This window comes from Sarcophilus harrisii, chromosome 4, assembly GCF_902635505.1.
Source record: "Sarcophilus harrisii chromosome 4, mSarHar1.11, whole genome shotgun sequence".
NCBI classification, from domain to species: Eukaryota; Metazoa; Chordata; class Mammalia; order Dasyuromorphia; family Dasyuridae; genus Sarcophilus; species Sarcophilus harrisii.
Window position 1 is genome coordinate 140,422,631 of NC_045429.1, and position 14,454 is coordinate 140,437,084.

At 35.7% G+C, this 14,454-nt stretch overlaps 1 protein-coding gene across 22 annotated transcripts in view; it reads left to right on the plus strand.

The window, feature by feature from the left end:
• SYNE1 (spectrin repeat containing nuclear envelope protein 1) overlaps window positions 1-9,951 on the plus strand; it is a 567,155-nt gene extending 557,204 nt beyond the window's left edge. For 20 of the 22 annotated variants that reach the window (XM_031937596.1, XM_031937595.1, XM_031937611.1 and 17 more), the window contains one exon: window positions 8,841-9,951. In XM_031937596.1, coding sequence (XP_031793456.1) covers window positions 8,841-9,081 — 241 coding nt within the window. In that variant the 3' untranslated portion in view covers window positions 9,082-9,951. The remainder of the gene's footprint in view (window positions 1-8,840) is intronic. The other 2 variants (XM_031937606.1, XM_031937604.1) reach the window with 1 other exon arrangement.
• The last annotated feature ends 4,503 nt before the right edge of the window (window positions 9,952-14,454 follow it).

Sequence of the window (14,454 nt, forward strand, 5' to 3'; positions counted from 1 at the left end):
ATTAAGTCACTAACTGTCCTTGGCACTCGGCAGAGTGCTTGCATCTGGCTTCACTCTGGGAGCAAGACCCAGTGTCCACAGTGTCTCTGTAACCACTAGAGAGCAGGCTTACAGCTGCCGCTTTTTGCTTTCCACCTTGTCTCCAGTAGTTCATCATTTCTGCAGCTAACAGTGCTTTTGCATTCTTCCTTGTTGGTGTGGTGTGTCTGTGTCCCTTCACTCTTTCACTGATCAGTTCATGTCTCCCCCTCCCCCAACCTCAGACAATTTTAAAAAGAGAGACAGAAAGAATATTATATCCTCCCAGTCAATTCCAAATTCCAGTCCTTGGTACTTCACTGTTAGAACAGTTCAGCCTCCTGGGAGTTTATCTGGAATATAGCAGAACTCTGAATTCCTAAGGGGTGGGATAAGAGGAAGTTTAAGACTCGAAATAATCATTATTTTCAGTTTGCCAGTTGTGACACTTGTATATGAGAATTTTATTCAGTTACCCTGAGGTATTGAAATATTCACAGTATCTTGATGTATCCTTCTCTGTTAGACAAATCATAGACAGATACATAGATGTATGTGTATATATACAAACTTACATACACATGCATATACACATATATACCTGTACTTGATTTGAAAACAAAGATTTTCCTAGAAAAAAAAAATGGCAATTAATAAATGCAATTGGCAAAATGCAGCTCTGCACCTTCAGAGTTAGTTATTTTTTATAGACTTTGTTCACTATACCCATGGTACATTCCCCAGCCTCTGTAATAGAGGCAGTGGTAGCCTACTAACAGACAATTGTTTTGTGGATTCCCTCTCCTCCCCTTTACCACATCCCCCACACATGCCTCTGCCCTCTCAAAGAAAAGTTTTATATCATTGATTTCAGCTTGGAGAACATTGCTGCCTTTTAATGGAGGCAAAAGAGCAAATGTGGCTCAAGGATGGGAGGGGAGATTGCAAGATTACGGCACAAGATGGTCTTCCTCCTCTTCCTCCCCCCCCCCCCCCCATCCCCGCAATGATAACTGGAATCTAAATTCAGGCAGATATACATATTGGCTTTGGAGCATAGGTATATATTGGTTCTGTTCCATTACCACCCCTCCCACTGGACCCTCTCCCCACATTTCTTCTCAGGATTTCAGGCGTCTCTATGTGCAAGGCTAAGCAGGTGCTTCAACATGTATCTTACCAGTGCTTTGCAAGCTTGGGGAACAGCCTGCCTTCTAACTGGGGCATCCACGCGGCACCTTTCAGATCAGCTCTGTCCAGCACTGTTTATTAACACATCTCCTTAGCAGTACAACACAATGCTCAATTTGTTACTCAGACAGGCATGAAATACAAACGAGTTTCACCTGAATGGTAAACTTAATCAAACTCGCTAGGCAGACAGATTGTGGTTGAAGTAGATTGGATTTTTTAAACTCAATGGCGCCGCTGTTTGGGGTGCACCCACTGTGGGCAATGAATGCAGCTCCTGCTGGGAAAGGATTAACTTACAGTACATGCTGTCACATTGTTCCAGAATATTTTCACATCAGAGTACTTCGTATTTGATCTTGCCCTGGATCAGCAAACTTGAGAGGTTACAGTAGTTAGGGCAGACAGAAAATCCCAACAATTTGGGAATGTTGACCCCCAGAAGTTTAAATTGTAAAATTTTAAACCAGTGGGTTGTTTTTTTTTTTACTTTTTTTTCTTTATCTTTAGTGGTGTGGACAGGATCAAGGATTGGGGTAGAAATTTTTTTTCTTTTGAGGTTAAATATCATTTCCTTGTTTTGTCAGTTTCTGTCTTATGTGTAATGCGATTTAGTCTTGCCATTATGTGTCTGCTCCATGAGCATGGTATTCAGTTGAGTCTACTACACAGCTAGAAAATTTAACTAATCCAGGATACATAGTGAATGTTATGCTAAATTAATTTATGAGAAGCCCCTAAGAACACACACACACACACACACACACACACACACACACATGCATACACAGTTTCCCTTTTTATTTCAGATACTAAGACTATTGAAAAACTGTGTGCTTACATATCTATAGTCATAGGTTTTATCTAAAAATAGTTGTTTTAAAATATATAATGTTACCAGTTATGGTAACACATGTCTGTTAACCCTATGAATGGAGAGACAAAGACTAATTATTTAGTTCAGGAATTCTGAGCTATAATAGGATTCAAGCCAATTAGATGAATAACCCCTGGGAATGTGGGGCCACCTGACTAATTAATAAGGGGTCAAAAATAGCAAATCAAGATTTCTGTGATGATCAATAGGGGCATTGAACACATATCACTGGACACTGAATTCTAGCCTACGTGATTTGGGGAGAAAGTCAACAAAAATTAAAACAAAGAAAAAATATTGTGTTGAATGAATTAGACTCAAATTTTGATGTGGCGATCAGTCTATTTCATTCGACTATGTCCAAATTCTTACACTGAAAGTCTAGTTAGTACTCATATGTTAAAAGTTGTGGCTGTAGAAATTAGTTAATTCAGCCCCCTCATTTTATATACAAGGGAACTGGGATCCAGAATAGTTAAATGATTTGCCCAGGCTCGTATAGGTGGAGTGAGAGAAGATGGATTTAAATCAATTTCCTTTGACTACACTACTATTCCACAAAGACAGTATAACAAAAAGGTATATTAGGATGACTATGGACTACAGATGCTTTATACATTAATTCAGCTACAGAGAGATTCACACTGGAATATCACCATAAAAACTATTTACTGGAGAGTAGCATTTAGAAACTGTTGATCTCTGTCTCAGATCTATGCAGAAAAACCTATTTAGTGAAATTGTAAAAGAAGTTTATCCAGTAGGGAAAGGCATTTGACAGAGCATTTCCTTATATCGTTAAAATTATTAGTTCAAACCCTGCCCTTTTCCCTATTGTCTACAGCAGCAGTGTCAAACTCAAAAATGAGTTTTCCCTATATAAGGCAGTTTTATGTATTGAGTTCAATTGCCAGAGTTAAATATATTTTGTTTACCTTTTTTTTTTACATTTTATTATCTTAATTTTTTACATTTACATTACAATTATAATTATATTACATTAAATTTATATTTGCATCTTATTTACCTATTTACCTTATGTACCTTTTGCCCTATAACAAGATCCTCATTAATACCAATGATTAGTTTCCCCCAAATATGGTCTCATTAATTAAATTTTCACTTCATATTTCTATTGGGCTGGAACCAATACTCATAATTTATATGATTCTGATAATTTGAATACGTGTATCCATTTCCATGATTCATTATTTGCACTAATACTTCTGTGTCTCAGTTCCCAGCATATCATAGAAACATAGATGTAGAGTAGAAAATACTTCATATATCATTTAGTCCAACGTCTCTATTTTATAGGTTAGGAAATTGAGGTCTAGAGAAGTCAGATGTCTTGCTCAGTTTCACATAGCTAGCAAATAGAAAAGATAGTATACAAATCAAAGAAAGTCCTGATTCCCAGATTCATCTCATTTACTAATGTTCTCTTGTTTCTATCAGATAATTAAACTACTCCCTGAAAATATTAAGCACTTTACAAGATTCATTATATGATAGAAATCACTTCAACATGACAAAAGTTCAATAGAATGTGCCTAGAATTCAGCAGTTTCTTATTTCTAGGGAAGCTGGTCTGTCAATTGCCCTATCTGTTGACATAATGAACAGAGTACAGGATCTGGAGTCTGAAAGACCTGAGCTCAAATCTTACCTTAAGATACTTACTAGCTGTGTAATTCTAGTCCTAGTACTTAGCCTTTCTTTATATCATTTCCCTCATGTAAAATGGGGACAATAATAGCAGCTACCTCCCAGGGACAGCAAATAGGACAAAATTGGTAAAGCACCTTGTAGATTGTTAAGTGCTTTATAAATGCTAGCTATCATTATTGTTATTGTCTATAATTCAAGAGGCAGAGTAGTATAGTCATTAACAATTAGATTTCAAAGCTAGGATCTGGATTCAAGTCCTGTCTCTGATATTTACTTTATATGTGATCCTGGGGAATATCAATTCTAATGACTCTCAATTGTCTAAGACACTAAATTTTTGAGAAGATGCTAATCTCACTAGTTAAAGGAATTTTATTAACAAGGAAATTCCTTCTACCAATTAAATTACAAATCACATCTTTACCCTTTACCCCATTCTCTGCAGCACATGTTAAATTCAAAGAGAAATGTTAAACCTCATACATAAGAAGCCTTTCAGGCCTCATGTTGACTTCAAAAACTACCCATATACTCAAATAATATTTTTATTAATTTATTTATTTTGTTAAATCTTTTTCAATAACATTTTAATCTGGTTCAGTCCATACCTGAGAGTGTTATATGTTTGACACCTCTAGTCTACAGCTCTCACTCCCCCCCACGCACACACCAAGATGTTGGTCATCCCTAGTGAGAGAGAAGCTTGGATCAGTATATATTGAGCTTGTGGTAGTCCTTGACCAAGATGAAATACTGGGTTTGGAACTAGAATATATTCAGGATTTTTTAGGTTGCCCATAGATGCCATGTAGTTCCTAGGAGAGATTATGGGTAAAGGATAATGTCCTGGTTCCTTAAAAACCTCTCTACATGATATAAGCATATATCTCTTTTTCTAGATATAGTTGCCACATTGTTTTCTCATGATGCATTACTTCATTACATCTCCCATGTTAGCTAACAGATTATAAATTTTCTTACATTATTTTAAACAACTCTTACAGCAAAGTTTTGATTTGAGTGATATTAGAACAGACTGGATTCTTTTCATTTCCTTGACTTCAATTTTTTGTTCAAAAGAAGTCCTTTTCTATTATTGCTTCTAACCAGTCTTATATGCTGTTTTACATTTCCCATTGGACCCATATTTACACTGATAAAGTAATGTAGGACACTGAAGCAATTTCCAGGTAATTTAAATGGGGAAGAAAAAATACCTTACTATTGAGAGAAAAGGGAATTTTTTTTATTAGAACTAATTTGATTGTCTTCATCAATCAGGTTTCTTGTTTTAGCTTCCATTTCATTTTGTCAGTGTAGACACATTCTAAACACCAAGCAGTAACCATGTCCATTAAGGTAGCAGTGCCAAGGGGAAAAGAAAGAAAGGGGCCAAAGTCTAGTCAAAAGACTGTCTTTGTTCTTTCTCTTGGAAATCCTCCCAACCTCTATTGAAACCCAGGTATCTTTTAAGGCCAAGGATAATATTAAAAGAGTACTTTTTACCCCAAGATCATTAACCCTGTTGGGACTTTAAAGGTAAAAACCAGATTCACCATAGACAAGAGATGACTTTGGTCACTCTTGAACCTTAGTGGATCCAAAAGAAAAAAAGGAGAGAGGAGTTCTGTAAGGAGGCAGGTTGCAATTTTCAAGGGAAGCCAACTCCTTGGAAGGTAATTAAGCACTGTGTGTTCCCTTTGTCCCTACTTCAGCCCATTAACTCTCAGTGTGTTGGCATTCTTAGACAGTAGAAGGCCTGGTCTAATTGAACTTATTAAGGAATGCTCTGATGCTGTTAAATGTGCCATGTCCTTTCAGGGGGCTCTTTACAATATATGACTTTATATAACACAAGAATAAGCAACTTTCCCTCCTGGCTCAAAAGTATACTGTTGTTTAATGTGCAACCTTTGTTTTGATCTTGGACTTTGACCTAAACATCCAAGAAAGTACATCTTTCCTCTCTCCATCCCCTTCATTCAAATCTGTCAGAAAAATTTCACCACCAGTTATATGCATAGTCAATCCATTTCTGGAAGACTTAAAAATCCTATGCAATAAATGAATCAAGACAAATCTTTCATTCTAGTTGAACATTAATAATTTCAGTATTATGAATGACCTTTAGCTTGGCCATAATCAACAGGTTTTAAGTAAGGAGTATCATCTACCCGAAGTCTGTGGAAAGTTGTCAAATCAGTATAGACTGAAAAAACACTGCAATTCAGTATCCATGGTCACTGAGCCCACCTATTTAAGAATACTTTAAAGCAGGCCAGTGCAATTTTGTTTCAATAATCCTCTGACTATATTTGGGAAGGAAGGAAGAGAGGGAGGGAAGGAGGAAGAAAATAAAGGGAGGAAGGAAAGAAAGGAGGGAGGGAGAGAGGAAGGAAAGAAAAAAGGGAGGGAGGGAGGAAGAAAAGAAAGAAGAAAACACCGAAGACAGGGAGAGGGAGCATTTCAATGCTGTAATATTTTGCCAGTTACTGGAGATGCAAATGCAAAGAGAAGACTTATTCTCAAGGAACTTAATTTCAAATGAGGAAAACAAAACTGGAGTAGTATCTGATCAGTAGGAAATCAGATGGTTCCAAGTGTTTTGAGCTATGAGTACACTCCTTAAATTCATTCCAAAATCTTCTCTATGTGAGACTGCTGTGTCACAAATGTCAGCCAGAAGCTCATATCTGTTCTTTCACAAACCAACAAGTCTAAATACTGAGGTCACTGAAAGCCACATTAGACTCAGGAGACCTGAGTCCTAGTGCTGACTCTGCCAGCAACTAGCTATGCATTCTCATAAAAAGACTTTTGTTTCAGATCCTCAGATTTGTCCCTGCTCATCTTATTTTTCCTCTGCTAAATGAGGGATTGGCCCAAAATGTTTCTAGCTTGAAGACTCTTTGAGTCTGACTCAGAAACTGAAATTAAAGAGGAAGTCTTGCCTGCTCTCTATTAATGTGTCATCATGCTATCTCTGTCACATTTCCGGAGAATAAATCACTTTATTGGGTAAAGACTAGTGTATAGCTTTTGTTTGTGTACCAATCTAGCCAGATACTAAGGTGCTCAGAAGGCTGGCTGTAGGGTGATACATTTTTTGATCCCAGTTAATTCTTAGATCAACTGCTACTTCATAAAGATGTGGAATAGCTATATTTTTGGAATCACAGTCCCCCTAAAATTTTAAAGTATATCATTTTGTACAATGCCTGCATGATTTACCTCACCTATTTTTAATGACAGAGCAGTTCTTGGTTTGACCAGTAGATGGCAAACATTCATTTTGCTCCCTACATAATAATCATAGTATTTAGAGGGGATGCTCACATGAAGTGTCTTTAATTTGCCCAATTAATGAAAGAAGAATCATTTCATTGAATCACAAAAATCTTAGAGCTAAAAGAGACCTTAGACATTTTAAGAAACAGGACCTTTTTGTTTTCCTTTGTATGTTCAGTATGTAGCCCAACTATCTCTTATACTTAGGAAATATTCAATAAAACATCTGTTGAATTGAATTTTTGAATCTGGTATGATTCCTAAGAATTCAAGGGCTAGATAGCTTCCTCAAGGATATCTAGCAGAAAAAAAAGAGCTAGTATTTCCCAGGACTCCTGATTCCCACTCCAGTATGGGGTACTCTAAAGATAACTTCCAAAGTAGTCACACTATTCCCCTTCCCAGCTCTATTTGTTAGACCAGTGTTAGAATTTTGGGCAAGACCTAGTTTCAACTGCACCAAGACAAGTCTGGATTAGTTTTAAACATTCCCCGCACAGGTGTTCTGTTGTTTCATCTCTCTGTCTCTGCCTCTTTGTCTCTCTTTCAATCTCTCTTTCTCTCCTCTCCTCTCTCTCCCTTTTTTCCTTCTCTCCTTCCTTCCATTCTTTTATTCCAGTTTATGAACATGCAGGAACCTGTTTTTCCAAAAGACAGTTGAACTTCATTGAAACGAAAAGAATGTATTAGAGTTACATGCTTATGTTATAAATATATTTTTTCACACATGAGGATCTTCTACTTTTCAACATTTTCTTAAATATGTTAAAAATATCCAATATGAACAGTGTATGGGAGAGAGGGGATATGCTTGAATAGTAAATGTGGTATCCCAATAGAACATCTTTCACTTATCCAATACACCTTTGATAGGACAAATAGCTTCCTTTGTCCTTCCTTTTCATTGATCAAACTTCAATGAATGTGTAGATACCAGTAGTTTTCTATCCGCCACATACACAAATACAAATAATTATCAACAACAGCAACAAAAGTAATGGATTATCAATCTTGAGGTTTTAGGGCATCCAAACTAGAATCTCATTTTATAATATTCAAAAGTCAATAAAAGAATTGTCCCAAAAGATCCTGAAACCTGTGAATTTTTTTCTTTTCCACTAGCTAAATTCAAAACAATTATGAAATAGCATTTAGCATCCTTAATCACTATGGTCAAAAACAAAACAATTATCTAATATTCCTGCAATGAAAGGTTGCCAGGGCAAGATGCTGATTCTGTGCAAAATCAAATCACGATATATACTCTGTAGGCCTTCAGGCTTTCATAGGTCTTTCTAAATTGCTGGGGACATACTTTTGCATTTGTTTCATGGGTTTTCATGTACTGGAGATTGTTTATGAAATTTGAAGATGAGTAACCTTGTCTAAGATATCTCTTATATTCTCAGACTCAATATGTTTTGCCTCACATATTCATGCTTTAATTATTCTAGAGCTAGTTAATTTCTTCTGATAAATTTCTATAAAGCAATTATCTTTGTTAATAGAAAATGTTTTGCTGAATTAAGAGAAAAAATTAGTAGAATCTAAGCCTCTAATTAGTTATTCTTTAGTTGATTGATTAAATGTTTATTTTGCATCAGTACAGTTTCCAAACAACTCTTTTGTTAGTATTGGGAAAATAGCATGGGCTCTTTGCAAACCAGTGATGGGTAATTGCTCAGCTGAATTATATTTGGCATAGTCCTGTAGATTCCAGGAAGAGTAACCAAACCAAGAAGCAATGTCCCTTGCAGGTATTTTTGTTCATTCTCTGTGTTGATTCTTTCCTCAGGTCCATAAGAGATGGCTCCGATTCCTCCCCTTCTGAGACCCAGCCAGTTCAGTCCTGCCAGGCCTTCCTCCTCAGAGTCCTCAGAGCTGCTTTACCTCTTCAGCTTCTCCTTTTGCTCTTAATTGGTCTTGCCTGCCTTGTACCAATGTCTGAGGAGGACTACAGCTGTGCCCTCTCCAATAATTTTGCCCGATCATTCCACCCCATGCTCAGATATACCAATGGTCCACCACCTCTATGAAATAGACAGAAGACTAGCATTTATCTGCACATGTACTGTTAGCAGGAGAATCTGCCCCCCCCAAAAAAAAAGCAAATACACAATTGAAAATAATTAAAATCCATTTTTAAAAATGACCTTTATCAAATGGAATGCACATAGGGTGGCAGCTTCTTATATCTCCTAGATCTCGTGTGCAAATCATCACATTGGCAGTAGGTCATAAGGAGGGAGAACCTGAACAGAGCCAGTATTTTGGAAGAAACCTCAATTTCCAAACTCAGAATCCTAGCACTAAGAAGACTCTTAAGTAATAGCTACCAGTGGCCTGGGACACTTGTCACCTGAATTCTGGTCTTTGTCTGGTTCTGTGCATAGCCAAGGATTTTATTATACCATCAGTAACTTTCCTATGTGCCGCTTCCCAGCTCTATTAGTCAATCATCCCAAGTACCCTATCAGCATCATGGGATCTACAAATCAACCAGTGCTTAAGAGATTTTAGAATCTTGTATCATACAATTTTAAAGAACTTCAATAGCTGCTTACTTTTTACCTTGGTTACTTTTTCGGGCATGATGTTCTAACCTTTGCTTTGAATGCACAGGCTGTAAATCTAAAAAGCACTTTTTTAAAAGGTTTAAAAAAAACTGGATGTAATAAATAAGATCATGGAAGGTTTTATGAGAAAAAAACTATTGAATGTTAAGTAAAAAAAAAAGGAAGATATTTATGTATGTACAGTTTGCTAAAGCCAAGTTTTGTTTGTATTGATTTATTTGCATTTATTATAGATACCCTAAAATATTTGTCTGTTCTTTTTTTAATGATAATATTGAAAATTCTAAGTTTCAAGATTAAATGGGGGAAATTAAAATGTAATCATATGTATCTGCAGATGTTTCATTTATTTTTCTTACAAAAAAATCACAGTAGTGACAAATATAAAAGAAAATACACAACTGAAAAAAAAATTTAAACCTTTTTTTTTAATAAAAAAGGACATTTGCCAAGTAGAATGCATATAGGGTGGCAGCTTCTTATATCTCCTAGATCTTGTGTGCAAATCATTATAGGTCATAAGGAGGGAGAACCTGAATAGGTCCAAGAAAAATATAAAAGCAATGACTTTTTTTTAATATAGATATAGATTGTGGGATCATCATAAAAAACTTTTTTTGAAAGAAAAATATTTGTCATTTCACTATAATGTCTTTAAAATTAGCCTTAGTTTCATGTGATGAATGAATAAAGAAAAAAATGATTTATCTCTTAAGAGTTTACTATATGCCAAAAATTGTGATGTTTGGGTGATGCAAATACCAAAAAGAAGGAGGAAGAGGAGAAGGAGGAAGAGGAGAAGGAAAAGGAGCAGAAGTTCCTATCAGCAGTGAACTAATATTCAGGGTATGACAACAGAACTGGGATTGGTAGAAAATTAGAGATGGTAAGAGGAGCGTTGTTTTTTAAGCTGCTTAAATTTTAAAAATGTATTATTTAGACTGTGATATTTTCCAGAATGAAGTTCTATAGAAGATTTTTGGCTTTTAAGGCAGATGTACCCTAGGGGTTTCTTTGAATAGGTAAATTTTCAAATATTGTACTGAGAAGAGGAGAAAGAAGGTCATAGAATCAATAAGCATTCACTAATATGTGAATATTTTTCTATTAATAGCATGTATTAATAGCAATGTCTACAATGTGGTAGACACTGTACAAAGTTAAAAATGAAAGTTTCTGCTCCCAAGAAGCTTATATTCAATCAAGGGAGACAGATTTATATAGATATAGATATAGATATAAACACATTTAAAACATCTACAAGACACACACATTGGATGGGAAGTCACTGGCAACTAAAGGGACCAGGAAAAGCAAGAGGAAGACATAGGAAAACAGGGGTTTAACATACTGCTCCTAGATACTTGGTATATGTATTTCCTATTTCTCCTTAAAGAGATTTGTCTTCTCTCTTTTCCCCCTTCCTCTCTTTACCTCTAGCAGGGGTAAGTCAAGTTTACAGTAAGGGAACTTGACTCAAAGGGAGAACATGGACTAGCCTGAGCTGAGGGGATTAGACCAAGTGTTTCCATATTCTAAAGTAGTATTGATGCCAGCACTTTAATCACCTCACAACCACATGGGTGAAAAGCAGCTCTTTTCAGTATTTGGCATATACATTGTTAGTTACTGTTCTTATAGCTTTCCCATTTCCCTTTAGAATGCTCTTCTACTAACCCAAGATACCCAGGTTCCTTAATCTCTCTACCTATTCTGTCCACACTTAACTTTTCCCAAAGGGTTTTTTCTTCAAAATTTTCCCTCTCTGCTTCCCTGCCTACATTAGGAATTTCTATATCTGATATTTGTTATTGACAGCAATGAGATGCTGATCTTTCTAACCAATGGAAAATTAGCTACAAACCTTGCCTTGACTAGATGCTTCCTAATAATTCAGAATTGTGTACTGAATAAATATTTAACATTATGTCACAGAAATATGACATGGAAAAACTAAATCAATTTAACAAGTCTGTATTACATGACCTTTCTGTCAGATACTGGAAAGTACTAGGGATCAAAAAAACAAAAATAATACAGTCTCTGTCCATAAGAAACTTGCATTCTATAGGGGGACAACATGGATACATATAAGTAAATATAAAAACTATATAAAATAAATGGAAAGTGCTTTTTAGTATAATGGGATTAACAACTAAAGGAATCAGAAAAAAGAAGGCCCCTGTAAAAAGCCTGAAAGGAAATTTAGGATTCCCATATAAAGATCATCTAATCCATCTCCTTTATGGTATGAATGAGTAAATTGAGTCTCAGTGAGGTGAAGTCATCTGCTTAAGGTCACATAAAAAATGATATTGGGATAGAAATCCAAGTCAAACATCTCAAAACCCAGTGTTCCTGCCTGTAAACAAAAACTGCCATGGTGGTAAGTTCAGCTGCTTCAACTCTTAAAAGATGAAAACAGAAACTATTCATTACATGAAAAGTGGGAGATTACATAAGAACATAAACATAAGAACCATTATTTTCGTTTATAACTGCAACATTTCTCATACATTTCTTATTTCCACTCACACAGTAACTACCTAGATCAGGTCCTTGTCACCACTTGCCTGGCCTATTGCACTTATCTTCTAAATGATCTCCCTGCCTTGAATGTCTCCTATTCCCATCTAGCCTAGATTCAGATGTAAAAGTGATTTTCCTAAAGTATTGGTCTAACTTTCTCTACACCCTTCCTATCCACCACTCAATAAATTTCAGTGGTTTTCTATTACTTCTAGAATTAAATATAAACTCCTTGGTTAAGGTAAACTGAGAGTAGATTATGGAGGACCTTGAACCAAAGTTCCTATTTTGAAATTTCCAGGCAAAGGGGAGACATTAAAGGCTTTAAAAGCATCATGGAAAGAAAACACTATTACTAGTAAGTAATGTGTAACAAGTTAGAAGAATGCTCAAATCATGGATCCTTAATATGAAGTCTTTTAAACTTATAAAAAATTTAGTAACTATTTCAACAAAATGTTTTGTTTCATAATCCTATGTATGTTATACAGTTAGAAACATTGAGTAGAGGTCTATAGGTTTCAGCAACCTGCTAAAAATGATTCATGACAGAAAAATAGTCAAAAGTTCTCTAAGAAGCAAAGAAATCAATTGTTTTAGATTACTGCAATAATCCAGGCATGATATGATAAATACTAGGGAATATGAAATAAAAAGGGACCAGTAGGAGATATAGAACTTGGCGATTTTTTGAATTGGGAAAATAAAGAACAAAAAAGGTGCCCTTTGATGACTCCAAGATTGTGACTGGATGAATAGGAGAATGATAGTACTGTTGGAAGAAATAGGGATGTCAGAAATGGAAGCTCAGTTGTGAAAATGTATTGAGTGATTTGTAATGGAAGACACTGAATTTAAGATGATAGGTAAGACATTCAAGTAAAAATATCAAAAAAATGGTAAGCTGTCCAATCATGCAAATAAAGACAATAATAATGAAGCAGTAAGAATGGATGAGTTCTCTTAGGACTAGGGAGTAGAAAAAGACTAGAAGAGGTTCAAATGTAGAGTTTCAAGGATCACCAACAGTTAGGAAATGAGAGAGAAAAAAAGAGAAGTTGAGTAAGATCTTCAGAAAGAATAATAAAAAAAACCAAATAATATAATTCTAAGAAAGCTAAGGGAGGAGATTTTTTGATGAAGAAAAATAGGGTTTATAGGGAACAATTTCAAATGTTAACAAAGAATCAAAAAGAGAAGTCTGGATTTGGGAAGAAGGAAATCTTTAAAAGTTTTATAGAGAGCAATTTCAATAGCTTTTTGGGGGAGGAGAAAGGGTGTGGCTAAGAAATGGAGGCAGCTGGGAGAAATTCTGTGGTGAAAGAGAGTGGGAAATATGGTTTGTCCCAAATGGGATCATAGATTCATAGCACATTCCAGAAAACATTGTGGGTTTTTTTTTCCCCTTCACATATTTTCTCATGCTATTCTTTCTATTTTGTTCTCTTCTATGTCTCATCACCTCTCATGAGAATGGATGAGTTCTCTTGGGGGTAGGGAATAGAAAAATATTAATAGTGGTTCAAGGATGGAGTTTTGGGGAGCTTTAACAGGGAATAAGAGAAGGAAGAAAAGTTGAACAAAATCTTCCAGGAAGTGTAACTCAAGAACCAAAGTAGTATAGTTGTAAGGAAGTTAAATTGGTTTTCAAAGACAACTTAAATTTGACCTCCTCCTTATAGCTTTACCCTATCCATGAAAGACTTATCTGGAAACTTCATTCCCTCTGCAACTGAATTTGTAAGACAACATTCCAGAGAGATGAAATTATGCATTGGAAAAGAGTAGATTTGGACTGTGGTAATTTTTATTTTATTTATATATTTGCTGCGACAATTGGTGTTAAGTGACTTGCCCAGGGTCACACAGCTAAGAAGTGTTAAGTGTCTGAGATCACATTTGAATTTGGGTCCTCCTGACTTGAGGGCTGGTGCTCTATCCATGCACCACCTGGCTACTTCTGATGGTAATTTCTAATCCCAACTCTGCCACTTATTTCCGATGAGATTAGGCAACACACTTAATATCTTAGAGCTTCAGTTTCCTGATTTGTTAAAAGATGGAATGGGTAGATGACCCCTAAAACCAACCCTTTTGCGCTAAACCTAAACTGTTTATAAAAATGTAAATTTCCTAAGGAATGAATGAGATAATCCAGGATTATTTTCAAAACACCATTTTCTTTTTTTTTCCTTCTGGGAAAGAGAGATAATATTATTCTTGCCTTGATGATGTGACAGGTAGTATGAAGGAAGTACATGTACCTGAGTACTGAGTTTGGGGTAAACATGGTCTCCCCATATA